The sequence below is a fragment of the Urocitellus parryii genome, chromosome 7 (genome assembly GCF_045843805.1).
Source record: "Urocitellus parryii isolate mUroPar1 chromosome 7, mUroPar1.hap1, whole genome shotgun sequence".
In the NCBI taxonomy this organism is placed as follows: domain Eukaryota; kingdom Metazoa; phylum Chordata; class Mammalia; order Rodentia; family Sciuridae; genus Urocitellus; species Urocitellus parryii.
The window spans coordinates 121,871,429-121,899,235 of record NC_135537.1 but is presented as its reverse complement, the minus strand read 5'-3'; the positions used below and the strand labels follow the sequence as shown (position 1 = coordinate 121,899,235).

The following is a 27,807-nucleotide window of genomic DNA, read 5'->3' as shown; positions in this document are numbered from 1 at the left end:
AGGGCGGATTCCCGAGCCTAGTTCCCAGGGCTGAAGTTTTGTATGGCTCCTCTTTAGCCATGTGGTCTTGAGCAAATTACTCATCTCTTGTGAGGTCACAACTGTGCGTGTGGAAAATGAAGACACGATCGCTCCACAATGTAGTTCTGAATACCACATCCCTTGAAACGGCAGGGCCAGGGCATACTGCAAGTTCGGAATTAATAGCTGCTCTTCAATCTAATAAGCAGGCCGGTCTGTCGGAGCGTCTCAAAGCACTGACAGCCCTCATCACTCCTCTTTTAGGATGACCTTTAGGGAGCAAGCAGAGGAATCTGGATCCATCCTGCCTGCCCTTTGCGATGAAGATGTTTCCTTCCTGCCCCTTCATGATTCCTTCATCCAGATCCTATCACGTGGGCAATGGAAAACTCTCCCTCTGCGGATACTTTACTTTCAGTGTATGAATGGGTTCGTTTTTCCCCTATTTAAAAAATATTTGGTTCCAGGACTCTGGATGTAGCTCTAGTAGAACACTCTAGCATGCATGAGACCTGGGAGTTGATCTTAAAAAAAAAAAAAAAAAAAAAAATCACTCCCCTGTACACCCATTTTGTACACAAACTATACCAAGGGAGAACTATATTTATTTTGACTGGAAATGAAAAACCAGCCTCTACCTCAGAGCAAAGCCTTGTCCAAGGAAGGGACATGACCTTTGTCCTTGGAAAGACCCACAGAGCACTCCTAGGCACATTCCCACCCTGCTAAGTTGTTTATCTACAAATAACAGGAGAGATCTGCTAGCCAGGCTAGGTGGGGACCCATAGCAACCCCCTAGCAGCCACCAATCAGCATGAGACATGGAAATATCTGGGATGCCAGATGACCCTCCCAGTAGTTTATGGTGTTAGGAAACCATGTAGTTCAGCACAAACACCCTTCTTGGCTTACCAGTTCAAATAAACCCCCCTCTTGTAGTAACCAATCACCCCTACCCAACTTGTTTCCACCAGTGAATGTGCTAATCATGTTTTAGAGTTGTTATTTGATTTTCCCGCGATGTGTGATGATTTGCTAAGAGATGCTATGATGTACGTGGGGGTCCCTGCCTTCTCCAAAGAATGTATAAAACTGCTGCAAACCCTGGGCTCGGGGCCTCTCAGCGTCACCAGTTGCTGTGTGCATGCGGAGGACCGAGCTAGCTCGCAATAAACACCTCTTTGCTGTTTACATCGATCTTGGGTCTCTGGTGGTCTTTTGGGGGTCCCGAATTCGAGCATAACAGAAAGAACTGCAGAGGCAATCATGAGACAGCACTTTTGAGCTAATCTCAGAAATAAGTATAGGGTTTTAATGGAGAGGGGCAGAGAGAGGGAGACTTCTAGCAACAGCCAAGTCAAGGGGTCAAACACAAGGTCCCTCAACCAGCATGAAAAATTCGGTGAAAATTGATTTTTCACCACATTCTCCGGCAGGTAGCAGGAATATAAGGGAAGATGTGTCTGGAAATACATAGGCAGAGTCGTGGAAGGCTGAGGATTTTTGTAACAACACTCTCTATACCCTGGGAACCTCTCAGGCCTACAAAGTGCAGGGATGACATGTTTGTCTTGGGTCTTAGGAATATCTAAGGAATGAAATTGAGTACGAAGTTCAAGTGGGTGAGAAAGCAGTAATTCAGAGCCTGAACTAAACCAGAGAGCTCAAAGGAGACTGTCAGACGTCTTAGAAGTGGATTTAATGGGTGTCTGGTAGAGGAAGGGGGATGTGTGTGGTTGCCATGACAGCAGGCACAGAACCTCAGCCAGTAGCCTGCCCCAAAGAAGAGGACAATCCCAGGACTGAGGGCAGAAGGGAGTACCTAAGGGTTTCTGGGCTAGACTTTTTTTCCCAAGAAAAAGTGGGATCAGTCTAACCCTATACCCAGAGGCAGAAAGAGACATGCAGATATTACTAAACCAAAGGTCCCCAGCAACGTTGCTCAATAATAATGTTTCCAGTAGAGTTGGTTGTGAAAAATATATATATATATATATATATTTATATTTGCCAAGAAAATTAAAGATCCCCAGAGCAAGCATGTGTGGCTGGAAAGATTCTTCACTCTATCCTGCTGGCCTCCTGCATATGGACCATCAGTGAGACTGAAGCACTTGAAGAGGAAGATGGTCTTCCTTTGAGGCACGATCCTCCCCAGGCTGGGAAGCCAGAATGGGGTTCTTCATGGAACCTGTAAAACAGAATAAGGAACACTGTGGCTTCACCACTGGGTATATCCTCAGGAGGCAGGTGCCAGGAATGGGAAGGGATCTCAGCGTTTCAGGAAAGCCCATCACACCCTGGACAGTCCCTCTCCCTGCCTCCTTACTTTCATAAGCATTTCCTGAACCCCTGTCATATGCCAGTCAGGGATCACCCCCCCACACCCCAGAAGCTTAAAGTCCCTTGAGGTCACAGGCCATGTTTCAAAAAACAGAACATGTGAGACATGCTAACAAGCAGGACAGAAATGGTTTAGGAGCTTAGAGAGCTCAGAGGAGAGAGGAGACACATTATGTTGGGATGATGATGGGTTTGGACATCCAGAGGGGCAGACGAACACTTCCAATAGAGACATGTCCAAGTGAACCAGAGAACAAGGAGTGCTGCGACCCAAGTGGCTGCCACCGTGGACAGAGGTGTGGGGAATGGATTAGATTGGGCCTTGACCTCAATATTGAGGAGTGTGGCCTCCAGACAGTGGGAGGTATTGTGTATTATGGGCTATGGGGAGTTTTGTCTACATTAGTAGAAAAAGCATGCAATAAACCTGAAGCAGAAAGACTTGTCTGAATGTCAGGTTGTAGGATGGGCCACCCATGCAGAAGCAGGGTAAATGAGAGGCAGAGGCACAGGGGTGAGTTGCTGCCTGAAAGATCAAGGACTCCAGGTGAATGTAGGGGAGAATAGGCAGAGTCCTTCAAGGCCTCCCACCTGGGTGTGGAGAGTGTGCCCAATAAGGTAGTCCCAAGGCTATTCCTGTTGAGAATGTCAAGTTTGCATTGAGAACAGACAGGTGTGGAATGTTGGGGGCAAAATGAAGGCCAAGATGACTCTCAAAGTCTCAGTATTGAAGTAAAAGAAGGGCGGTGCAAAGAGAGGGTAGAGAGGAAACCTAATGGCATGTGAGGGCCAGGAGCTGGGAAACCAGCAGAGCCTCCCTCCAAGGCTCATGAGAGACTCAGGGAAGCTGTTTGGGATGAGGGAGGGGGCTGGGGCCACAGGCACAAGCGGGTGACATTCTTCAGAAAAGAAAAGGAGAAAGGAGAGAAGATGAGCCAACAGAAGAGACAAGGTGAGAGCTCTTGAAAGTTCCAGAAAGAAAGTACAGGCTGTAGAGAGTTCATCCTCAGAACAGGCCTCTGAGGTGGAAGGAAACAATCCGTCTCGGTGTTGAGTCAGCCAGGTGGGAACCAGAGGAACCATCCTATGCCAACAGGGAGGATGAAGACCTCAGACATGAGGTGAGGGAAAGGGAATGGCTTCTCCCAGGATGTGAAGGGGTTGGGGTAAAAGGGGATGGAGGCTTAGGTAGTAGGGGAAAGCTCACCAAAGCTGGCCTGCCATACTAGAAAGTGCCCCAAGAGCCCAGAGAGATGCCATCTGTGCTCTTCCTAACTTGTGCCCCTGCTGGGCCCTCAGGCTGTACCCAAGCATGACAGGGAGCAGATCCTTAATAACCAACTGGATGGGCAAATTACAACCCCAACAAGAAGAGAAAATGGGAGTGAGGCAGGGAGAAGGCTGGGCTGGAGGAATCTCTAAGAGCTCCCCAGGTGACTCCCTGAAAACAGGTCAGCAGGTGAGTTGAAGTGGAGAAGAAAGGAGGAGAGGTACCATTTTCAGGGGGCAAGCCCTGTGGCAGAAGCAGGCCTGGAATGCAGCTGCAGAGCAGCCATGGAGGAGGCCTCAGGGTCCCAACCCAGACCCTCCAAGGCTGTGTGGCCCAGAAGATGCACACATGTGCGCATGCCCCAGGGCAGGGGCTCCAGCCCCACATCTACTCACCAGGGGCATTGCCTTCCGATGGTTCCTCACGCACTGTGGATAGTGTCTGCTCCCACGAAGCCCAGTTCACTTCCTCCACCCTGCAGGCAACAGAGAGCTCTGGGAATACAGTGGTCCAAGCTGCTTTGTCCCAGAGAGGGGCTGAACCCCCAAGTGGGTGAACTATGAAGAAACTCTCATGGACCCAGGGATAGTGAGGAGAATGAGATTTCTCTACCCTTCTCCCACAAGGCACGGGGCACCCACATCGCCCCAGGAGCACAGCCCTTGTAGCTACTAGACTAAGTCCCCAGAGCCAGGTGCCTGCGTGGAGGAACAGGTATCCATCCCTCCTTTCCAGCTATTCGCAGCAGCCTGGGTTGCACAGAGCAACTAAAGAGGAATTGAGATCAGGTGTGTCTTTGTGCTCTGGATTCTGGGGCCTTTTTGTGGCTGCTTCTCAGACATAAACCCTTCATCCTATACCCCCATTCAATGGCTTGTTCTCCATTTTAAGGATTACATCTTCAAGATCAGGCTGAGAAAATTGGAGGAGCAGCCCAGCTGGGGAAGGCTAGTGTGCTTGTAACCCCAGCACACTCTGGCTGGGGTGAGGGGTCGCCAGGGAAGGACCTTCAGTTTAAGACACTAGGAAAAGCAGACGGCCAAATAAGCAGAACCACAGGCAGTGGCAATCTGGGGACTGTGAGATCTAGCATCCCTGATCCAACCTGCCCAGATGCAATCCCTTGGCACTCCTGGGCCTTGTCTCTCCCACCAGACTGACTACTGGCAGCTGTCTCCTGGCTTTCAGGAGAGTAAGACTGGCCTGCACTGCTAGTGGGCCCTAAGGATTGCTGGATTAGCAAGGCCCCCACCCTTCCCTGCCCACTTCACTTACCTGAAGCACCAGCGTTCATCAGGGGTGCCATCTGGCCTGGTGCCAACTTTCAGTAGCACACCTGCCCGTTGCTTCTTCCTTCTGCACCACCAGTAGCCATTCTCCATCTCCAAGACAGAGATGGCTTTCTAGAAATAAAGGATGCATCAGAAAGAGCAGCCTGGAACACTGGAGGGAAAGGTACATAGGACAAGAGGACTAGGAATATACCCCACACCAATTTATAGTATAACCCAAAGCCCACTAAGCATGTGGATTCAAATCCAGCTCCAAGGCCTGATTACCTCTCTGAATCTCAGTCTCCCCATTTGTAAACCAAATGGTCCCACTTTACCTATTAGGAGCACAGAATGAGAGCTCTGTGAGGGAAGGGCTTTGTCTTATTCTTTGCTGTGTGTGTACTACCTAGAACTGTTCCTAGCCCACTTTACCTACTAATAATAGGCAGACAAGAAATACTAGCTAGGGCTGGGGTTGTGGCTCAGTGTGAGGCACTGGGTTCGATTCTTAGCACCACATATAAGTAAATAAAATAAAGGTCCATCAACAACGGAAAAAAATATTTAAAAAAGAAAGAAAGAAAGACTACATAACGTTGGGCGTAGTGGCACACACCTGTAATCCCACTAACTTTTGGGGTTGAAGCAGGAGGGTCACAAATTCAAGGACAGCCTCAGGAACTTAATGATACCCTCAGCAACTAAGTAAGGCCTGCCTCAATATTTAAAAAAAAAAAAAATTTTTTTTTGACTGAAAAAAAGGACTGAGCCAGGCATGGTGGCACACACCTATAATCTCAGCAACTCAGGAGGCTGAGGCAGGAGGATTGCAAGTTCAAAGCCAGCCTCAGAAATTTAGCAAGGCCCTAAGCAACTTAGCAAGACCCTGTCTCAAAATTGAAGAAATAAAAAAGGGCTGGAGAATGTGGCTCAGTGGTTAAGCACCCCTGGTTTTAATCCCTGGTACTAAAAGAAAGAAAAAAAAAAGGGGGGGGGGCTCAGTGGTCCAGTGCTTGCCTCGCATGCATGAGGCACTGGGTTTGATCCTCAGCACCACATTAAAAATAAATAAATAAATAAAGCAAAGATATTTTTAAAAAGATCAAGGATATAGTTTGTGGTAAAGCGTTCCTGGGTTCAATTCTCAGAGCCAAAAAAGAGAAAAAGAAAATAAATACTAGATAATAATAATGAAAATAATGACTACATTGACCACCCACTAGACACTGTCCTGAGCACTTTTTATCTCTGAGCTTATCCTATCCTCGCAACAACCCTACTCAGGAAGGAATGAATGAGGGAGTCCAGAAGTTGGTCCTGCTGAGCTCAGCCCACTCAGTTAGGTGCAGGGCCCTGGACAGTCTCCAGTGGGATGGACCAAGCTCAGCAGGGTCCTGGGCACCCCTCAGCAAGAACACAGAACTCAGAGAGGGGGTTTGGGGGAGCCTCATTTGTGGCACCTGCAGCTTCCAAATGCTCCAGCTATCCGTGGCAACGTTGTTGACGGTCTCGCTCATGAGAGCAATGAGCATGTTGAGAAGAAGGACGTAGGTGAGCAGCACGTAGGCCAGCAGCAGCAGCAGGACCACCCCACGGAAGCGCAGCTGTTCCTGGAAAGCCAGCTCGCCCATGCCAATGGTGAACTTGAAGAGCTCCAAGGAGGCATCCAAGATGCCCCTGTATGGTGTTGCCTCATCCTCCTGCTCTGTCCCAGGCTGAGCTACCTCGGTGGCATTGTTTCCTGCAGGGGTTCCAGAGTCCCGGGCCTCTCGGCTTAGGCTCACCAGGGCTGTGGGAGGGTGGGAGAGGGATCCTCAGCCTGAGACCAGCCAGCCGCAGCCTGAATGTGTGCAGGGAGGGTGGGGGACAGGTGGGGACCAGAAAGGGCCTTTACCTACAGCAAAGCCGAAAAGGAAGACCAAGTAGACCAGAAGGAAGCGGAGTAGGTCCCTCAGGATGACCTGGAATACACAAGTCAGGAGGTGAGTGGTGGCTGGGCCACTCACTACATATGATCCCAGACCCCACAAACATGGTCCCCGTGTATAACACACACACACAGACACACACACACACACACACACACACACACACAAGTGCATACAAAGGCCTGTGCAGCCACACTGAGCAGAAGGGTCTTTTAAACATCTACCTCAGATCGAATCATTTTCCTACCAAAAATCCTTCAGCAGCAAAAAATTAAACCGAATTATCATATGAGAGGCTGGGGTTGTGGCTCAGTGATAGAGCGCTTGCCTAGACGTGTGAGATCCTGGGTTTGATCCTCGGCACCACATAGAAATAAATACATAAAGCTATTGTGTCCATCTACAACTAAATGAATAAATAAATAAAATTTAATAAATAAAAACGAAATAAAGGTATTGTGTTCATCTACAACTAAAATAATAATAATAATAATGGTTCAAATGAGGGGCTGGGATTGTGGCTCAGTGGTAGAGTGCTTGTCTAGCATATGTGAGGTGCTGAGTTTGATCCTCAGCACATACAAATAAATAAACAAACAAATAAATAAATAAATTTCACTAAAAACATTTTTTAAAAAATGGTTAAAATGAGAGCTGGGATTGTGGCTCAGTGACAGAGCGCTTGCCTAGCACGGGCGGGACCCGGGTTCAATCCTCAGCACCACATAAAAATAAAGGCATTGTGTTGTGTCCATCTACGCCAAAAAATAAATATTAAAAAAAAAAGGTTAAAAAAAAAAGGTTAAAATGAGCCGAATGCAATGGTTCACACCTGTAATCCCAGCGACTTAGGAGGCTGAGGCAGGAGAATGGCAAGTTCAAAGCTAGCCTCAGCAACTTATCGAGGCCCTAAGCAATTTAGTGAGGCCCTGTCTCAAAATAAAAATTAAAATAAAAGGGCTGGGGATGTGATTCAGTGGTTAAGTGCCCCTGGATTCAATCCTTGGTACATTAAAAAAAAAAAAAAAGTTAAAATGAGCCAGGTGTGATGTATGAGGTTGAGAAGATGAGGCAGGAGATCATAAGTTCAAGACCAGTGTGAGCAAATTAGTAAGACCTTCAGCAACTCAGTGAAACCCTACCTCAATATAAAATAAAATGAAAAAGGATAGGGATGTAGCTCAATGGTAGAGTGCCTGACTAGTGTGTACAAGGCCGTACATTCCATCCACCAAAAAAAAAAAGTTAAAATGGTAAACTTGATGTTAGGTCTATTTTATAAGGTTTTTAAAGTATTTTATTGTAGATGGATACAATACCTTTATTTTGTTTATTCATCTTTACGTGGTGCTGAGGACTGAACCTAGTTCCTCACACATGCCAGGCAAGCGCTCTGCCACTGAGCCACAGCCACAGCCCTCTAAAAAAAAAAAAAAAAAAAAAAAAAACCCTCTAGGAACCTTCAGATTCCTCCCCCTGAACAAAGCCCCTTGGACAAAGCCCCCGGCCCCTCCCTGCCTCCTCTGCTCTGCCTCACTCTCCTGCCTCCTGGCTCTGTCTCAAGCTCTCTCCATTTGTTCATCCCCTTTTCCTTTGTTGTTAGGATCCTTCCTCTTCAACACTGGTGGCTGAATCACACTTTCAGGTCTCCACTTGACCACCACCTCTTGGGTGGTCTCTCAAGTGTCCTCTGTTCCCCATTCTGTCACCGTGTCCTCCATATTTCCTTCACAAAATCTAGCAGTTGGTGGCGTTCTCGGGTGTGGTAATTTTCTTAGTGTTTTCATTTCCCCCACTGGACTGTCAGCTTCGGGAGAGTAACAACTTGTCTGTTCTGTTCCCTGAATATTCTCAACATGTAGAGCAGGGCCTGGCCTATGGCAAGCACTCCCTAAATGTTTGAGGAATAAATGGATGGACACAGACACATGCAGATGCCCTCGTGTCACAGGGCACAGAACACAGATGAGGGTCTGTGCCTATTCTCTGTTCCTTCATGAAGAAGGATACATGTGCCCATGTGTAATACCTCTAAGCACACGTGTGTGCATGTCTATGTATGCAGACTGGAGCAGGTGTGTGCAAACATGCCCTTGCTTAAGGTGACATTCAAAGAGTGACTGAGTGAACAACTCGCAGCAGACACACACAGGCCCTCTTCTGCCCAGGTTATCTGTGGAGGAAGGCTTCCGGATACTGGGGACAATGGGAGTCCCACTGGGCTGTGATGGCCAGCTTTGTCCAGTCTGGCTGCCCCTGGGTTACCTTTCTCTCACCTTCTGGATCATGACGCTGTAGATGCCTGTGTGCTGGAAGCCACGTGTATAGTAAAGCAGGTTCAGCCAGCCCAGAACCAGCGAGGACACAAGTAGGGGCAGGTACCACTCGATGGACATGAAACACAGCACCTGGGACAGTACCGTGAGCAGAGCCTGGAGCAGACTATAGGGGGGCAAGATCTGGGTTACCTTCCCAGCCATCTGGCAATATTTTCCAAACTCCCGCTGGCCAGCACTGACCACTACTGCCTCTCCCACCACAGGATGCCATCCATCTGCAACCAGACCCAACAGGACCTGACCTCCCTCTTAGGCCAGTTATTCAGCCTCTGTGGGCTTCAGTTCCTTCCCCTGTAAGATGCGCATAATAACAACGGCACCTACTCATAGAGTGTCTTTGAGGATTAAGTGAGACACTACAAGGAAAGAGTCGGGGGATCCATGGTTTCAGTAAAGGTAAAAATCACAGTCATCATCTACAAGGAGAGGAGCACAAAGGAGCCCTAACTGGGTGGCACTCAGGACTCCCAAGTCTAGCTCATGTTAGGAACTTCCTGGGCCCAGCCTGGTACCTTCTGCCACAACAGCCTCTCCCAGACCTCAGAGACCGGGGAGGTAGGGGAACAGGGGAGAGGGAGACGCCACATACAAGAGAATTTCAAAGTAACTGTCCACAAAGGAGATCCAGATGAACAGACGTCGGCGCCAGAAGTACCACAGCTATGGAAAAAGACAGAGGGGTGTGAAAGTTACTCTCCAAGCACAGACACAGTCTGGCTGCCCCTCAGGGCCTGGATCCCAGCTCCCTATTTGTGCCATGCACACTGTTGTGGGAGCCTGACCAGCCCACCTTAGTGGTGAAGGCAGTAGCTTTGACTTGGAAGGGATTCGTGAATCCTGAAAACCTAGATAGCTTTCAACCTTCTTACTAAAAAGAATAGCCTTAGCTGAGCATGGTATTGTGCAACTAGGGGTACTCAGGAGGCTGAGGCAGGAGCATTGTTTGAGCCCAGGAGTTTAAGGTCAGCCTTGAGCAACTTAATGAGACCCCCATTTCCAAAAATATAAATAGTCGGGCACAGTGACACCCACGTATAATCCCAGTGACGTTTGAGGCTGAGGCAGGAGGATCGATCGTAAATTGGAAGCCAGCCTCAGCAATTTAGCAAGACTCTGTCTCAAAATAAATAATAAAAAGGGCTATGGATGTGGCTGAGTGGTTAAGCCCTCCTGGATTAAATCCCCTGTGCAAATATATAAATGAACAGCTATCTGGACACAGTGGTACACGCTTGTAATTCCGGGTACTTGAAAGGCTGAGGCAGGAGGATCACAAGTTTAAGGCCAGCCTCAGCAACTTAGCATGACTCCATCTCAAAAAATAAAAGGGCCTGGGGATATGGTTCAGTCAGAGAGCATGCCTGGATTCAATCCCCAATAGCACCAAAAACAAAAACAAAGAAGAAGAAAAAGAAGAGCAGCCACCTGTAAATACCAGACAATTCTATAGGCCTCCTGATGCTTGTGGATCTAGATCAAGAGCCCAAGTGGACCTAAGGAGAGCTCCTGCTCCCACCCCTAGCCTCCTGGGGCGCACCCTGTACTCCAGCCAACCTGGGTTTGGTGCCTGCATCCTACGGACTCTGAGAAGGTCCCATGTCTTGGGCTTCATCCTGACTCCTGAAAAGCTTAAAGCATTTCTTTTTCTTTTAATATTTTATTTACATTTTAGTTTTCGGCAGACACAACATCTCTGTTGGTATGTGGTGCTGAGGATCGAACCCGGGCCGCACGCATGCCAGGCGAGCGCGCTACCGCTTGAGCCACATCCCCGGCCCCAGCTTGAAGCATTTCTGACTAAAGATGTCCTCCTGCAGAAGATGGGCTAAGCTCCACCTGCCACCGGCCTTCTGTGCTCCCCAAGCAAGGAACACCCCAGCCAGTTAAGGGACCCAGAGACAAAGGCTTTCAGTTTGATTCCCAGGGGAGCAGAGCCTTCACTACCAAGAAATCAGAGAAGCCATCTGCTATCCCTCAAGTATCCCCAAAAGCATGGCAGGATGAGGACCAAGGCCCCAGAAGACAAAACCAGCACCTGTGGCCCTCAACTGGGGTAGGGCTGGCTGGTCTGAATAGGAACTGGATTTGGAAGTGATGTAGGGTAGGGAGATGGGCAGAAGCCCTTACCTGGCCCAAGAGGAGGTAGATTCCCCCAAGCAGGATCAAGATGTGGCCCAGCAGCAGCATTGAGTTTCCACCTGTCGCTTTCAGCGGGAGGAAGGCCTGCTGAAGATACACACACGCTGATAGGACCTGGGACCTGGATCCTCTCCCTAATAGCTGACAGACCATGCTGAGACTCCACTACAGAGAGGGAACGTGGGCTCCAACCAAGCACCCCTGGATTCCAGTCACTTGAGAGGCACATTATATAGTGGTTGTGAATGTGGGGTTTGGAACCAGAATGTCTGGTTTCAAATCCTGTCTCCACCCCTTCCAGTCGGTGTGAACTTGGGAAAATTACTTAACCTCTCTGTGTCTCCCTTTCCCCAAATGAGGATGATAATAATTAGTCATCCCTGAGAGATGTTGTGAGCATTCACTTTTTAACACATGTCAGTCACTTAGAATACAGTTGCACATATGGTGAGCACTGGATCAGTATTCACTACTATTATTGTTGTTAGTTCTAAGAGGCTGGCCTCCATAGACCTTGGGTATATCCCTCAAGCCACCTAAGCCTCAGAGTTATCCCTTGTAGGATGGGGGGGTCCCTGCCCATTTTCTTCCAGGGTTGCTTCAAATAGGCTTCCCCCAGAACATTTCCCTCCTTGCCCTTGCCTTCTCCAGAGCAGGCTGGTGGTAAGCCACAGCAGTGAAGACCAACATGTAGATCAGGTAACTCAGGAAGTTGAAAAAGAACCGGGGGATGAGCAAATCCCATTTCGCCTGCAGCAGTTTGTTCAGTGGTTCCAAAACCACCATGCGGTGTCGGTGCTGGGGTGGGAAGGGGAGAGCCATGTTTAGGTAGAGACAGGGCATGGATAGATAGCAGGTATAGACAGAGCGACCACTTCATGTCAGGCTACCTGTAAGGGTCAAGGGAAATGGAGAGGAGTAGGGGTGGGGGTGGGGTCCCACACCACCTGGGAGTCCCAAATCTTCCCTCCCCACCTGCCTCCACCCCAGCCCTCCTGATCCTCCATTCCATAGCAAGTGCTCGTCAATAAGAGAGACCTCAATAGTTGTCTCTAGAAGACCTTGGCATGATCCCCGGGTTGGGTAGGATTTAAAGTGTGGAATAAGTGCGGGCCTGGCAGCCAGAGTCAGGGTGTGCAGCTATAACCCCACTTGCACAAGAATGGGGCAGGTGTGGTCCATGAGGCAACCCTGATTTGAGCCAGGCCCTTTAAAAGGCACCCCCACATCCCCATAGGCTCACCGGGCTTTTGCAGTGAAAGGCAATGATCTCCAGCACTGAGTTCTCCTCCCAGCTGTCCACAGAGGCCAGGTCATACAGTGACACCCGAACAGGCCCATAGCACCACTCAGTGAACTTTCGAGAAAGGGGCTGGCACAGTCCTGAGAACTCCCGTTGCAGGATGTGCCTGAAAATCTGCAGGACAGCCCCATGAGCTTGCTGGACCCACTCCCAGTACTGATTCTGGGTCAAGGCTGGGAAACAACCAGTACCCTGCAGAGATGCCCACCATCTGCAGAGGCACGGGGCAGGCTCCCACACCCCCTGGAGTCCCCAAATGGCTCCTTCCCACCTGTCTCTCTACCCCAGCCTTCCTGGCCCTCCATACATGGGTCTTTGTGTGTCTTAGCTCTTCCACACATCATGCCCGCTCAGCCACAGGACAGCTCTCATGCCCATCCTTCCACAGATATGCAGGCCTGCCGGCCAGCCAGGCTCTTCCTTTCCTCCTCCTGTCCCTCTTTCCTGAACTCCTTAGATGGAGTCCACATATACATGTATATGCACTTCTATGGTCAGAGTACAGAGCTTTCAACAGAATAGAAAGGGGTCCCGAACCTGAACAGTGAAGAAACAATTTGAGGCCTGTGAGTGGTGGTGCATGCCTGTAATCTCAGGCTGAGACAGGAGGATCGCAAGTTCAAAGCCAGCCTCAGTAAAGTCAAGGCACTAAGCAAGTCAGAGAGATCCTATCTCTAAATAAAATACAAAAATAGGGCTGGGGATGTGGCTCAGTGAGTGCCCTGAGTTCAATCCCCAGTACTAAAAGAAAAAAAAGAAAAGAAACAATTTGATTTCACAAATGAGAAATGGGGGAAAGAGGGTACAGATGGGAGGGCACACCCTGGATTTCAGTCACTTGAGAGGCTCGTAAGCAGGCACTCCGGGGAACATGGAGGGCAGGAAAAAAGTATTAAAACTTCAATGTACAGTAATCCCAGGTAGTCAGAAGGCTGAGGCACAGCAGGATTCCAAGTTTGAGGCCAGTCTGGGTGACTCAGTAAGATCCTGTCTCAAAATAAAAAATAAAAAGAACTGGAGATAGAGCACCACTGGGTTCAACCACCAATACCAAAACAAAACAACAAAAAAAGATTTTTATTTATGTTTATTTTTATCTTTAACCACCCTCTTTTATATTTTATTTTAAGACAGGGTCTCACTAAATTGTTGAGGCTGGCTTTGAACTTTTGTTGTGGGGAGGGGGTACCAGGGATTGAACTCAGGGGCACTCGACCACTGATCCACATCCCCAGCCCTATTTTGTATTTTATTTAGAGACAGGGTCTCACTGAGTTGCTTAGTGCCTCACCATTGCTGAGACTGGCTTTGAACTCCAATCCTCCTGTCTCAGCCTCCTGAGCTACTGGGATTGCAGACGTGCACCACTGCCACCGGCTTGGCTTTGAACTTTCGAGCCTCCTGACTCATTGGGATTACAGGACTGCACAATCACACCTTTTATTTTTTATCAGGATGTTTTTATCTTCACCTTTAAAAAAATGCCTACTTTCTAAGTGTTGGCCCTGTGTAACTGCAGAGGTTGTGAGGGCTTTGACAATAAGGTTCAAATACTAATAAGCTAAAAAAAAAAAAGAAAGAAAGAAAGGAAAAAAATGAGAGGTGGATCATGCTTATTCCTTCTACCAAATAATAATAATAATCATCATCATCATCATCATCATCATCTAGATAAATCAAATTTTAGGCATTTAAAATGGAACTGCAGGTGTGCACAGTGGTGCACACCTATAATGCCAGTGCTTTAGGAGGCTGAAACAGAAGGATCACAATCAAGGCCAGCCTCAGCAATTTAGTGAGACCCTATTCAACTTCGTGAGACCCAGACTCAAAAGGAAAAATGAAGGGCTGTGGCTCAGCAGTGAAGCACTCATCTAACATGTGTGAGGCCCTGAGTTTGAGCTTCAGTACCACATAAATAAAATTTTTTAAAAAAGATATTATGTCCACTTGCAACTAAAAAAAAATTATTTTAATAAATAAATAAATAAAAAGGAGCTGGGGATGTAGCTTAGTGGTAAGTTGCCCCTGAGTTAAATCTCTAGTACCAAAAAAATAAAATAAAAATAAAAATAAAATGGAACCGCAAAAGTCTGAAAGAAAATGCAGATATGGATGTGCTATTGTATATAATTTTTACATACAACTATTATTTTATAATATATAAAATTATGTGACAGTTCCCTGTAACAATCTATATAATTATATACAGAATATAATGATATAATAATCGTATTATATATAAAATCTTGTGGAAGGAATTAAGCAATACAATAGTAAAACTCAATAAAATCTTAATTATACATGCAGACATAATTTTTTTGTGGTTTCAGGGACTGAACCCAAGGCCTTGTGCACTTGTGCATGCTAAGAAAGTACTCTACCACTGAGTTACATCTCAACCCTTGTTTTATTTTTTGAAACTGGGTCTTGCTATGTTGCCCAGGATCTTTAACACCTGGGCTCAAGTGATCCTCCCACATCACTTCCCAGGTAGCCGGATCTACAAGTGTGTACCACCATGCCCAGCTATAAATATAAAACTCTTACATTCTGGATGGCAAAGAACACACCATAATTTTTTCTTTTTTTTTTATATACATTTATTTATTTATTTGTTTGTTTGTTTATCTATTTCTTTATTTCACGTGGTGCTGAGGATCAAACCCAGTGCCTCACACGTGCTAGGGATGCGCTCTACTGCTGAGCCACAACCCCAGACCCTACTTTTTTTTTTGATGCTGGGATTGAACCCAGGGCCTTGTGCATGTGAGGCAAGCACTCTACCAACTGAGCTACATCCCCAGCCCACCATAAATTTTTCTAAAAAAAAATGGAGGCTGGGGTAGTGGCTCAGTGGGTAGAGCACTCACCTAGCACCTGTGAGGCTCCTAGGTTCGATCCTCAGCACCACATAAAAATAAATAAAATAAAGTATGGTGTCCAACTACAACTAAAAAACAAATATTTTTAAAAATGTAAATAAAAGAAGGCGCACATGGCATAGCTGTCCGGAGCCCTGCTGCCTTTGCCTTCTCCCGGTGTTCCTGGAAATGTCAGGCTCAAATGACAGGGTCACTGAGAAGAACTTGGTTGAGGAGCAATTCGATGAGGAAAATGTGATTTTAACACTGGTCCCAGTGACAGAGGAACAAGAATATCCAATGGAAACAAGTGTTTCTTCAACTGCAGAAATCAAACACGAAGTCTGCCTTCCTCAAACAAAACCTTGGTAGGCTATAACCACTAGGCTATAACCCTAACCCTCTGCCTCTTGTAAAATACCAGCCGACCATTTTGCCTCCAATTAATAAGGTTTCTCGGGGTTACTTTGCGAAAATGGTGCCAACAATTCAATTTGAGTACTGATGGCCAGAAAATAGAGGTTTATTTATTTGAGGCTACAGAAGCATGCATACCCTGAACAAAGATATGATATTCCTGAAACATCTCAGGAGGCCAGATTGAAGCCAGTTTCCAGGAAATGGAAGGCAGTGGCCAACACAGCAGGGCTTCAGGAAAGTCGTGATAAGGTTAAAAGAGAGGAAGAGACTAACATGGTTGAAGTGGTAAATTCAGCTCAGGAGTCCATATGGGCATCTTGGGCAAGGATGGCTGCCAGAGCCACTCAGCGCAAGGCTGTGAATTTGTGTCCCAACTCTATTTCTCTGGAGGCCTTTTTGCTGCAAACCTCTGGTGTCAGGTGGTGTGTGGTCTATGGCCAATCTCTTTCTGCAGAAACAGCAGGCTGGGTTCGCCTGCAGCTCCATGCAGGTCAGACTTGGATCCCTGACACTCCCAAGAGGATGATTTCCCTCTTCCTGTTACCTGCCTGTATTTTTCCACCCTCGGGACTAGAAGATAATCTGTTATGCCCTGAATGTGTAAAAAGGAATAAGATGATGATGATAGGATTAATTATAACAAGAGAGAAAAAGCAATGCCCTGTAGGAGACCAAAAGGTGCCACCTTAAGCAATGTTAAAGTACTATTTTGATCTGAAGGCAATTGAGAAGAAACAGACAAAAAGTTTTTTGCTTTCCTATTATTGGCCCCCAAACAGGACATAAATTTGCAAATATTCCTCTTCCCCTCCCAGGACAAGTGGTGGAGAGCCCATAGGTAAATCATCACACAGCCTGATGATTGCTGGGCTGGTTCCTGACCGTCTTTCATTTTCAGTGTCTCCTGATCATTTGTGTCAGACTCAAGTATTACTATACTTTTTTTTTTTTTTAAAGCAGAGTTAGGTTTATGGGAAAACTGAGCAAAAGAGTTCTTTTGTACTTCTCCAGCTGATGCGTTTAACATTAATTTTGTGTGTGTGTTTACTGAAGATTGAACCCAGGGACACTCTACCACTAGGCTATAACCCTAACTCTGTGCCTCTTTTTTTGTTTGTTTGTTTGTTTTTTGGTACTGGAGATTTAACCACTGAGTCACATCCCCAGCCCTTTTAATTTTGAGACAAGTTCTCCCAAAGTTACTTAGGGTCTCGCTAAGTTGCTGAGGCTGGCTTTGAACTTGCAATCCTCCTGCCTCAGCCTCCTGAATCGTGGGGTTATAGGCATGCACCACTACTACCAGCAACACTAGCCCCTTTTTATTTTTATTTTAAGACAGGGTCTCACTAAATTGCTGAGACTGCCCTTGATCTTGCAATCCTGCCTTAGCCTCCTCTAAGTAGCTGAGATATAGGTGTGCATTATTGCACCTGGCTTTAATATTAACATGTCCTATTAGTGTGGTACATTCCTTAATTGATGAGTCAGTATTGGTATATTATTAATTTTGGTGGGGGGTGGGGTACCAGGGATTGAATTCAGGGGCATTCAACCACTGAGCCACCTCCCCAGCCCTATTTTTGTATTTTATTTAGAAACAGGGCCTCATGAGTTGCTTAGCACCTTGCTAAATTGCTGAGGCTGACTTTGAACTTGAGATCCTCCTGCCTCTGTCTCCTGAGCCACTGGGATTACAGGCATATGCCACCAAGCCCGGCCTTTTATTAATTATTAACTAATTATAATGAGTTATTATCTGTAATTATAATGAATTATTATCTTTATGTGGCACTGAGGATCGAACCCAGGGCCTCACACGTGTAGTCAAGCACTCTACCACTGAGCTACACCCCAGTTGTATATTCGGTTTCATGCTTTTTGTTGAACATCTTATGATTTTGATCCGTGTGTGTGTGTGTGTGTGTGTGTGTGTGTGTGTGGTGTGTGTTACTGGGGATTGAACCAGGAAAACACTACTACTAATCTATATCCACAGCCCTTTTTATCTTTTATTTTGGTATAGGGTCTCACTAAATTGCCGAGACTGGTTGAGGGTTGGAGATACACATTTGTAATCCTAGAGACTTGGGAGGCTAGGTCAAGAGGACTGCAAATTTGAGGTCAGTCTCAACAGCTTAGCAAGACCCTGTCTAAGAATAAAAAGACTGGGGGTGTGGCACAGTGCTAAAGCATCCCTGGTAACCCCCGCCCCCCCCAAAAAAAAAAAGGTTGCCAAAGCCAGCTTTGGATTTGCAATCCTCCTACCTCAGTCTCCCAAGTAGTTGGGATTATGGCCCCCACCACACTGGCCACTGACTAAGGTTTGACGTGTATCCAACATTCTGCATGATAATTCATGGATTGCTTCACGGACCTTCTGCTCCTTCCCTCAGTTCTACCTGTTTTTTCCTCCCACCAAGCCTCTATAAATCAGATCTTTTTACTGTCATAACTTTGCCCTTTCTAGGATGCTTTATATTTAGAATCATACACATGTATTTTAAAATAATCTGAAATATGTATTTAAGGTCTCTTCATGTCTTCATGGATTATTTTTTTAGTGCTGAGTATATCCATTCTCAAGATATAAATCACAGTTCATGTATTCATTCAGTTACCGACAGACACCTTGGTTGCTTCCAAGTTTTGGCAGTTATGAATAAAGTTGCTATAATCAAACAAAAAAATGCAAATAAAATAAAGACATGATGTCCATTTATAACTCCAAACTTTTTTTTTAAATATGGGAGGAAAAATTGCAAGCACTGTAATAGACAAAATACTAAGTCCATTATAAAGAATGGTTACCAATCAATATGAAGAAAATATAATAGTAAATCTAATAGCAAAGGAGGCAAAGGATATCAAAACACTGTCTCCTAGTAAAAAACCCAGAGTTGGGAGGTGGGTGCAGTGACTCACGCCTATAATCCCAGAGGCTTGGGAGGCTGAGGCAGGAGGATCGTATGTTCAAAGCCAGCCTCTGCAACTCAGTGAGGCCCTGAGAAACTTAGCAAGACCGTTTCTCCCTGGGTTCAATCGCTGGTCCCAAAAGAAAAGAAACTCAGGGCCGGGGGTATTGTGGTAGAGTACTTGCCTAAGCATCTGAAAGACCCCCGTACTTCAACAGAAAAGAAAAAGAAAGAAACCCAAACAACTAAAAATATTCCCCTATGTTTTACAACCCAATTTATTGACTGACTGGTCTGCTTATAATGTATAAATAAACACACACATTGAAGGTCGTTTTGATTTGGCATAAATTTGACATTTAAGAAATGTCCCCGATGTTTCCTGTGTTAAAAGTTTTGTCACCAGCAGGTGGTGCTATTGGGAAGTGGTAGATATTTTGGAAGGTGGCGCCTACAGAGAAGAAGAAGGATTCTCCCCTCTCCGTGCTTCTCAGATCACCATGAGATGAGCAGCTTTGCTCCATCATATGCTTTCTGCCATGATGTTTTGCCTTTCTCAAAGTACTAGGGCCAAGGGACCATAGTCTGAGACTTCTGAAACTGTGAACCAAAATAAATCTTTCTACCTTTTAAGGTGATTCTCTCAGGCATTTTGTCACAGTGACAGTAAACTAACACTAAGGTTCAACCTGAAATTTTTTCTTATGGATAGGAACACTTCATTGAAAAATGGAACGACCAGTGCTCTGGTCTACCACTCAGGCTCTTTCCACAGATGTTTCTGGCTGAGTCCTGCTGCTTCCAAGAAAGAGAGAGACAACAGGGAGGGGGACAGCAGCTTACCTCAATTTTACCCTCCTTGGCAGCCAACTTCAAGGGTGTGAGGCCCTCCAAGTTGCAAATGTCTTCAAGCGGCACAGTGGGGCAGAGACGGGCCCCTGCTTGGAGAAGATCATCATACATACGGATCACCAGTGCACTGTTCTCTTTAGAGTTGTCTGCAATCATCACCAGGGCATGGAGGGCTGTGTTCCCCAAGGAGTCAGTGGCCTGCAGGCTAGCAGGTTGGTGCGGGTTCTCCAGGAGATAGGTCACCACATCCCATTGCTTAGTACAAGCAGCCAGAGATAGAGGCAGTTCACCTGTGGATGGGGAAGGGGTCAGCTTGGACCTCAGGCCTCTCAGCTTCCATTCCTCCTGCTCTTTGGACAAAAGGTCAGGCCTCCTTGAATCAGGTCAGGCTTCATTACCATATAAGGGTATAAAACAGAGGCCACCCAACCAAGGTCCTCTCTCCCCTGCCTCTTACACTATTCTTTTCAAGAACCCAGAACATTGACCCTTAATTCAGACTGATGAAATCCTTTTTTTTTTTTTTTTTTTTTTTGGCAGTGCTTAGGATCAAACCCACAGCCTTATTGTGTTCTAGGCACGCACTCTACCACGAAGCTACATCTCCAGATTCCTCAGTCAAGTCTTGACACAGGCCAATGCTAGCATCCCCCTGTCCTCCCTGCCTGGGCTTGATGCATGCTGAGCCTCCTCCTCAACTATATGAGGATACAACATATCTTAAGGGCTGGGGATGTGGCTCAAGCGGTAGCGCGCTCGCCTGGCATGCGTGCAGCCCAGGTTTGATCCTCAGCACCACATACAAACAAAGATGTTGTGTCCACTGAAAACTAAAAAATAAATATAATTCTCTCTCTCTCTAAAAAAAAAAAAAAAAAAACACATTTCTTAAGACACCTTGCTTTTGCAGGCAGCCTAGTGGTTTGAAGAAGGGTATTAGGGTCAGACACATGTGGGTTTAAGTCCAGTTCTGCCACACACTAACTGTGTGAACTTGAACAAGGACTTGCCTCCTCCATACCTCAATGTATCCAAGAAATGTTCACTCACCAAAATAGAAGCAAGTTCCCTGTCTCTTCTGGAAGAAGTGGCCACAGGCACGGGCATGCACATCTGCCCCATTCTCCACCAGGAGCTTCACACATTGCAGGCTCCTCTTCTCAATGGCAATATGCAGGGCACTGTGGCCTCGGTAGTACTCATCTGTGCACTGGGCATTAATCAGGGGCTGCGGATTGCCAGAGTCTCTATCGATTTGCAACAATGGAAGGATGCAGGCATTGACTCCATCCTGAAGGTTCAGCACCGCCTTCATCAGACATGTCTTCCCTGTGGAGCCCTCTGTGGGAAAAAGGGAGTGGAAGGGGCACACAGTGCTCAGAACCGGAGCAACTGGGCTGCCTGCCAATGTGCAGCAAGCCCAGGCTCCAAAGTATCCCATGGGAGGATAAAAAAAGATTATTTCTGTATAATACTGGTGGGAGCATGGTTATGTAGCAGAGTATTAAGACTCCAAACAAGCCAGGCATGGTGGCATACACCTATAATCCCAGCAGCTCCAGAGGCTAAGGCAGGAAGATCATAAGTTCAAAGCCAGCCTCAGCAACTTGGAAGGCCCTAAGCAACTTAGCAAGACACGTTCTCAAAAATATATATATATAAAGGGCTGGGGATATGATTCAGTAGTTAAGCGCCCCTGGGTTCAATCCTGGGTCAAAAAAAAAAAAACCCTCCAGGCAATAGATATTAAAATCAACAGGTATAACAAAAATTTCTGAAAGGCTGGGGATGTGGCTCTAATGGTAATGCGCTCGCCTCCGGGTGCTGGGTTCGATCCTCAGCACCACATAAAAATAAAATAAAGATGTTGTATCCACCGAAAACTAAAAAATAAATATTTAAAAATTCTCTCTCTCTCTCTCTCTTTAAAAAAAAACTGAAAAAAAATTCTGAAAACAAAGTTTCTAAGACATAACTCATCACAAATGCAACATAGTCTATTCATGAGAAAATTCAGAGCAGAATTTGTAGGTGATCCCCTCCACTTAATAACTCTGTCTCCTCCAGCAAGTCATTTGGCCTCTCTTAACCTCAGTTTTCCTCTTTGAAAAATGGGGATATTTGGGGGTTATTGTAAAGACCCAAAGGAATAATATAAACAAAATGCTTAGCACCAGAGGGCCTGGAAGTTGAGGCAAAAAAAAAAAAAAAACTATAAATGATCTAAATAGCCAACAAAAAGAAATGAGTTAAGAGGCTGCAGTTGTAGCTCAGTGAGACACTGGTTTTGAACCTCAGCACCACATTAAAATAAATAAATAAATAAATGAAGATATTGTGTCCATCTACAACTAAAATTTTTTTTTAATTTTAATATTTATTTTTGAGTTTTTGGTGGACACAACAACATCTTTTTTGTATGTGGTGCTGAGGATCGAACCCGGACCACACGCATGCCAGGCGAGCACGCTTCCCCTTGAGCCACATCCCCAGGCCCAACTTCTTTTAATTAGTTAACTAAATTGTGGTAAATCTACACAATGGAAAACTCAATCTTCAGTCATCAGACTGAGGGATGTACTGAAATGGAAAGTGCTACCAGACATATAAGATGCATTAAGTATGCAGGGAACACACTACAAATTAGCACATATGACAATGCCCCAATTATATAAATATATACCTGGCATTCTAAGAAAGTCTGAAAAGATATGCTGCAAGCCAGTAATGGGGGCCCAGAATGACAAACTGTTTTTACCCTTGACTTCATACATTTCCTTACTGTCCTAATCTTCTAGAGTGTACATATGTTATTTTTCTAATCAGTCCAAACAATAAAGATATTCAGACACTGAGCAAAGATGCTCTGCAGCAGGGGAAGAATACGATATGTATATCTCAATAATGCTGCTCTTTTAAACAGAGAGAGAGAGAGAGCGAGAGCAAGAGCTTTGAGTAGCCACTTAGCCACTGAAATGAACTTGAGTGGCAAAGACAGGTTGGGAGCCTGGTGGGGTAGGGTGAAGGCAGGAGGTATGGCCAGGACTGTATAGGGGCCTGTCTCCAGTCGGTTCTATTTGCAGGGCCCTCAGCAGTCATTCTAGCAGAGCTGTGGAGAATATTCCCCTCTCTGATCCTGATCATGGTCCAGGCCCACTCATTCAGCCCAGCTCTCAGCCCACAGGACACCAGAGCCCAAAGGTGGCCACAGGGCAGGATCTACCTGTGTATTCCGAGTCAGTGAGGTACTTGCTGGTCCGGTTCAGGTACTCTTGTAGCCCAGCCAGGTCTTCAGGGGCACCTTGGGTGACCACGCTGAAGAGTCGATCACGATCAAAGCGGTTTGGGTCTGGCTGGCTGTGGGGGAGGTAGTCTATATGATTCTTCCTGGAGAAGGGCCATTTCCCCTCCACCAGAAATATCCCCGTCCCAGGGAGTCCTATAAGCACTGCTCACCCCAGGTTGAATGGGACCCCTTCTGAGGGCCTCTGCCTTCTAAGGCAGACCCAGGTGACCCCAATGGCTCAGGGTCACAGGAAGGGGATTGCTGTTGGGGCATTAATCTGTTGCATCCCCAGGACTCCCTCATCATCACTGATAATTTCAGCATCAACTGTGTATCATAGGCCAGGAACACTGATGTTTCAGAGTAGTTATCCTACAGAATCTTTTGGTGCCCACAACTTATAGTCTAGAACTTTTATACAGTTCTGGACAGGGTCTCAGGAGGCACCTAAATAAAGACTGATGGTGGCTTCATGCACAAGTGACCTTGACGAAGAAACATCTGGGGATGTGGTTCAGTGATGGAGCGCTTGCCTAGCATGCCTAAGGCCCCAGATTCCATCCCCAGCACCGCAAAATAAAAATGAAGAAGGAATGGAGAAAAGCTCCCTCTTCCTCTCAGAAACTACACATTGATTGATTCTAGAGTACTCTGAATTTTTAATCCCCACTCCAGGCCTATCAGTTAAAAAGAAAAGAAAGAAAAATGGGCTGGGGCTGGGGATGTGGCTCAAGCGGTAGCGCGCTCGCCTGGCATGCGTGCGGCCCGGGTTCGATCCTCAGCACCACATACAAACAAAGATGTTGTGTCCGCCAATAACTTAAAATAAATAAATAAATAAATATTTAAAAAATTCTCTCTCTCTCTCTCTCAAAAAAAAAAAAAAAAGAAAGAAAAATGGGGAAGTTTCTAGAAGGAATCCCTCTTTTCTCCATGAGACAAACAAGGAGGTGAAGGAACTTGCCCAAAGTGATAAGAGTGCAGAGCCAAGTCTCTCACAGGGGTTATCTAATAATAGTTACAGATTCTGGACCCCAAAGAGAGTTTAGTTAGCAGGAGGTTTCCCAGAGATAGAGTAACACACGGACCCAGCCCTGCAAATGTATCAGTCGCTGACCAGAGTTTTACTGAGAAACTACACTTCGGGGAAATCTCTCCTACCTTCCCCAGAAGGAACTTCCTACTTCATTAGAATCCAGTAGATGGAGAAGGGGAAAGGGCATGGGGCCATGTCCATATTTATACCTCTGAGGCCTGAAACCATGATTGGGAGATATGAAGTGATAACCAACGTACAAAGGGCTACTTGATGCTTTGGGAACCCTCAGGCCAGCCACAGCTTACCATCTCCTGGAATGAGTCAAACCACATAAGGGCTGATGATTCTCTGATGAATAAGATGATTGTTGGAATCTGTCACGATGGTATTAGAACCAGCCTCGGCCTCCTCAACACCAGGAAGCTGCAGTCTGCCTCATCCTGGTCCCATGTCTATCATTCCCCCAGCAGATCACATGGCCACAACATGGCTATAATGACTCCACGGCTGGCTTGAGAGTAGGGTGAGCAGTCTGGCTGGCAAAAGTGACCCTTGGGACACTTTCTGCCACCAGAGTAGCATCACAGGGTAGGGAAGCTCAAAGGGCATAAATTGAGGATCCAGAGGACATTGCAGGGCCCATTCTAGCTCTATCAGGCTAGCAATACTACTTCCAGAAGGATGAAACTGTCCCAGGTATCCTCTCCTGGTGCTGAATTGGATCATGGTCCTCCAGCACAAACAGCACAGGGGCTCTAGCCTGGGAGGGCAAGGCTGGTGGCCACACCTCAGGCCTGAAGAGGGAGGAAGGGGTTTCCCTGGCAGTCTTGCCCAGCCCATGTGGATTTTCCAGCCTCATGGGGTAAAACTCACACTAAGGGTTATGCCAGGTGCAGCTTCCTTTGACTCCTAGCAGGACTGAAAGCAGGACCCCTGTACTTACAGTCTAACTAGCAGAGAGACCACAGGAAAATCAAAGCACAGAAACTCATCATCCTCAGTCCCCTAGGTCCACATCCCCTGGAGACAGTTTCATCCTTTGGGACAAAACCAAGAATTGCTTGGGACACTTGCAGATATCCTTGCCTCTGTCCCTGGATGGAGTCTATATGGAGATCCTCATATATCCCACAGGTTCCATGACAGGGTTGGAGGATTTTATAGCTAGGTTAAGTACTTTGGAGCTGGAAGAATGTGTCCCTATGAAGAAAAAGATAACCTCAGAGAGCAGAAGACCAAGAATTAAGAAGGTAGCCAGGTGTGGTGGTGCATGCTTATAATCCCAGCGATTTGGGAGGCTGAGGCAGGAGGATCACAAGTTTGAGACCAGCCTCATCAACTTAGCCAGACCCTGTCTCAAAACAAAAAATAGGGGGACTGGGATTGTGGCTCAGTGGTAGAGTGCTCACCTAGCACATGCGAGGCCCTGGGTTCAATCTTCAGCACCACATAAAAATAAATAAAATAAAGGTACTGTGTCCAACTACAACTAAAAAATAAATTTAAAAAAAATGGGGCTGGGCATATAGCTCAGTTGGTAGGGTGCTTGCCTTGCACACACAAGGCACTGTGTTCAATCCTTGGCACCACAAATAAATAAATAAATAAATAAATAAATAAAAGGGCTGGGGATCTAGCTTGGCGGTAGAGCACCTCTGGGTTCAATCCCTGATACCAAAAAAAAAAAAAAGGGGGGGGTTGGTGAATAGGAGAAGGAAGGGTGGTGGGAATGGCAAACCCCAGAGAACAGAGTGAAGGTCCCCATCTGGGGCCCAGCAGCCATCAGAGCTAAGCCGTACAGAAGAGGCACCGGTGCTGGGCTGGCTACTGAACCTAATTAGGGTGCTCTGCAGAAGCGGAGTGGGGGGGCCCTTTGCCCCATCTGCATCTGTGGCCTCACCTAGGACCCAGTCCCTTTCGATAGTTGAGGTTCACTTTTATTTGCGGGGGGAAGTTCCGGTCCTCGCCCTGGAACGGTGACTCCATGGGGGGAGGCCCCTGCTTTCCTCTGTCCACCTCGGCACCATCTTCTTGGTTTTGATCTGATGTCTCCAGCCTGAACGCCGGAGGGCTGGAGGGCGAGGTCATCCTGAAGGAAGGAGGCTGCTCAGACCAATTGGAACTTCTGTGGAGATGGAGATGTCAGGGGTCCCTTCTTCCTTGAAGCCCAGTTCTGGGTTGGTCTGGTTGGAGCCTGCAGAAGAAGAGGTTTAGAAGTTGAAAGTCTGTAGATCTACAATACAGGATCCCAGCCCTGTAGGAGGGGAAGTGAGTGGGAAAGGAGAAGGGAAGAGCCCAAGAGGAGTGAGGAGCCCTGGGGTGTAAGGATGGCCCAGGGACTCAACATGGCCCCCTCTTTGATGCAGTCCCACAAAAAGAGCCATGGCTCTTGCCAACTTCCCTCTGGGACTTCCGAACATCTGAGAGGCCACAACCCTTTCTTTTACCCAACATCCTACTGACGGACAATATTCACCACAGATAAAACTGAAGCTTCCGGGATGGAGCAGAACATCCAATTCCTCACCACACAAGGGAAGAGTTCTAAGGAAACCAAGTGGAAAGCCACGGGTCCATCCAGCCCCTAATTTGTTCCCAGGGAAACTGAGGGTCAGAGGGGGAAGTGGCTTTCTCAAGGCCATCAGTGATTAGCAGAACCATCTCACTCTCTACCATGAAGTTCCTCTTCAGTTCTCAGATTCTCTCAGGGTCCATCTAAGTTTTCAATTTGACTCATGTCTGGGGCATGAAAATGTCATCTCTCTAGGGGCTTCAGAATGGGGCAGAAAGCCCCTCCTTGGCTGAGCAGCGCCTTCTGCCTTCCCAACTGGGCTGGGCTTAGGGAGATCAGCTGACAACAGCCATGTCACCCTCACAGGAAAACTGAAACCACAGCCTCTATCACATGGCGAGAACCGGGATGCCAGTTAGGGTCCCGGAGCCCCTGATCCCCAGTGGGCAGAAGTAGAAAGAAGGGAAAAGAATCAGAGCTGGGTCCCAAGACAGCAAGCAGTGAAAGAAGTGGGTAGGAGGCTGCCAAGAGGAAGCACAGAAGAGGAGGGCCCAGAAGGGAAGGGGACAGGGGATGGCGCTGCTGCTTGCAGGGCCTGGGCCCACTCCCAGACAGCTTTGGGCTCCCAGTGCCTTCTAGGACCTGAATGGGGCTTTTCCACAGAGTAGCCAGGGAAGGCCAGGGCCTGTCTGGCAGCCTCCACTTGCAGTTTGAGCCTCCATCTTTCTGCCCACACCAGCGTCTTACTCGAGCCACAAACCAAGCAGCCGAGAGCTTATGTCCCCAAACCCATCCTGGCTCATAGAACCCACTCACTATTCCTAAGCCCAAGCTGCAACAGCTGTCTGTCCAGCCCCATTTCACTTTTTTTCTACCATGGGACCCTCCTGGGATCCCATACACACTGGCAGCAGAGGCAGAGGTTTGGAGGTCCACGGAGAGGGAGCCCCCTACAGACCCTGGCTGCAGACTGGCTTCCCCACCTCCGTGGTTCATTGTCAGGCTTGGGGCCGATCCCCTCCTACCTCCCCCCGGAATTGCCCACCAACTTACCCCGCAGGCTGAAGCCAGGGCGTGGCGTCGGCTGGCAGCGGCAGCTGGGATCCCCGAGTCTCTGGGGCGGCGGGGGCTCCGAGAGGAAGTGAAGACGGGAGGGGTGGCTGGCGGTGACAGCGGTGGAGCAGCAGGAACCACCCCACCCAGTCCGAGCTCCGAGCTCCAGCTCCAGTGCTACCTACGGTCACCCTCAGCCCGCCCGGCTAGCCAAGCTGGGGAGTGCGGATTTTACCCTCCCCGGTGAGGACC

The 27,807-nt window shown here is 47.2% G+C and overlaps 1 protein-coding gene and 1 pseudogene across 1 annotated transcript; one reads left to right on the top strand and one right to left on the bottom strand.

Annotated features, from left to right (window-relative positions):
• Positions 1–1,975: 1,975 nt before the first annotated feature.
• Positions 1,976–27,807, bottom strand: Trpv2 (transient receptor potential cation channel subfamily V member 2). The gene is made up of 15 exons (XM_026411360.2): positions 27,556–27,807; positions 25,891–26,184; positions 22,889–23,022; positions 20,716–21,006; positions 19,657–19,955; positions 12,558–12,731; positions 11,957–12,112; positions 11,303–11,401; positions 9,765–9,835; positions 9,113–9,278; positions 6,803–6,869; positions 6,369–6,697; positions 4,910–5,037; positions 4,030–4,109; positions 1,976–2,212 (listed from the first exon to the last, which is right to left on the bottom strand). The coding sequence occupies exons 2-15, from the start codon at positions 26,076–26,078 to the stop codon at positions 2,118–2,120; spliced, it is 2,277 nt and encodes a 758-aa protein (XP_026267145.1). The 5' UTR covers positions 26,079–26,184; positions 27,556–27,807; the 3' UTR covers positions 1,976–2,117.
• LOC113198586 (developmental pluripotency-associated protein 2-like) lies at positions 15,567–16,657 on the top strand (annotated as a pseudogene).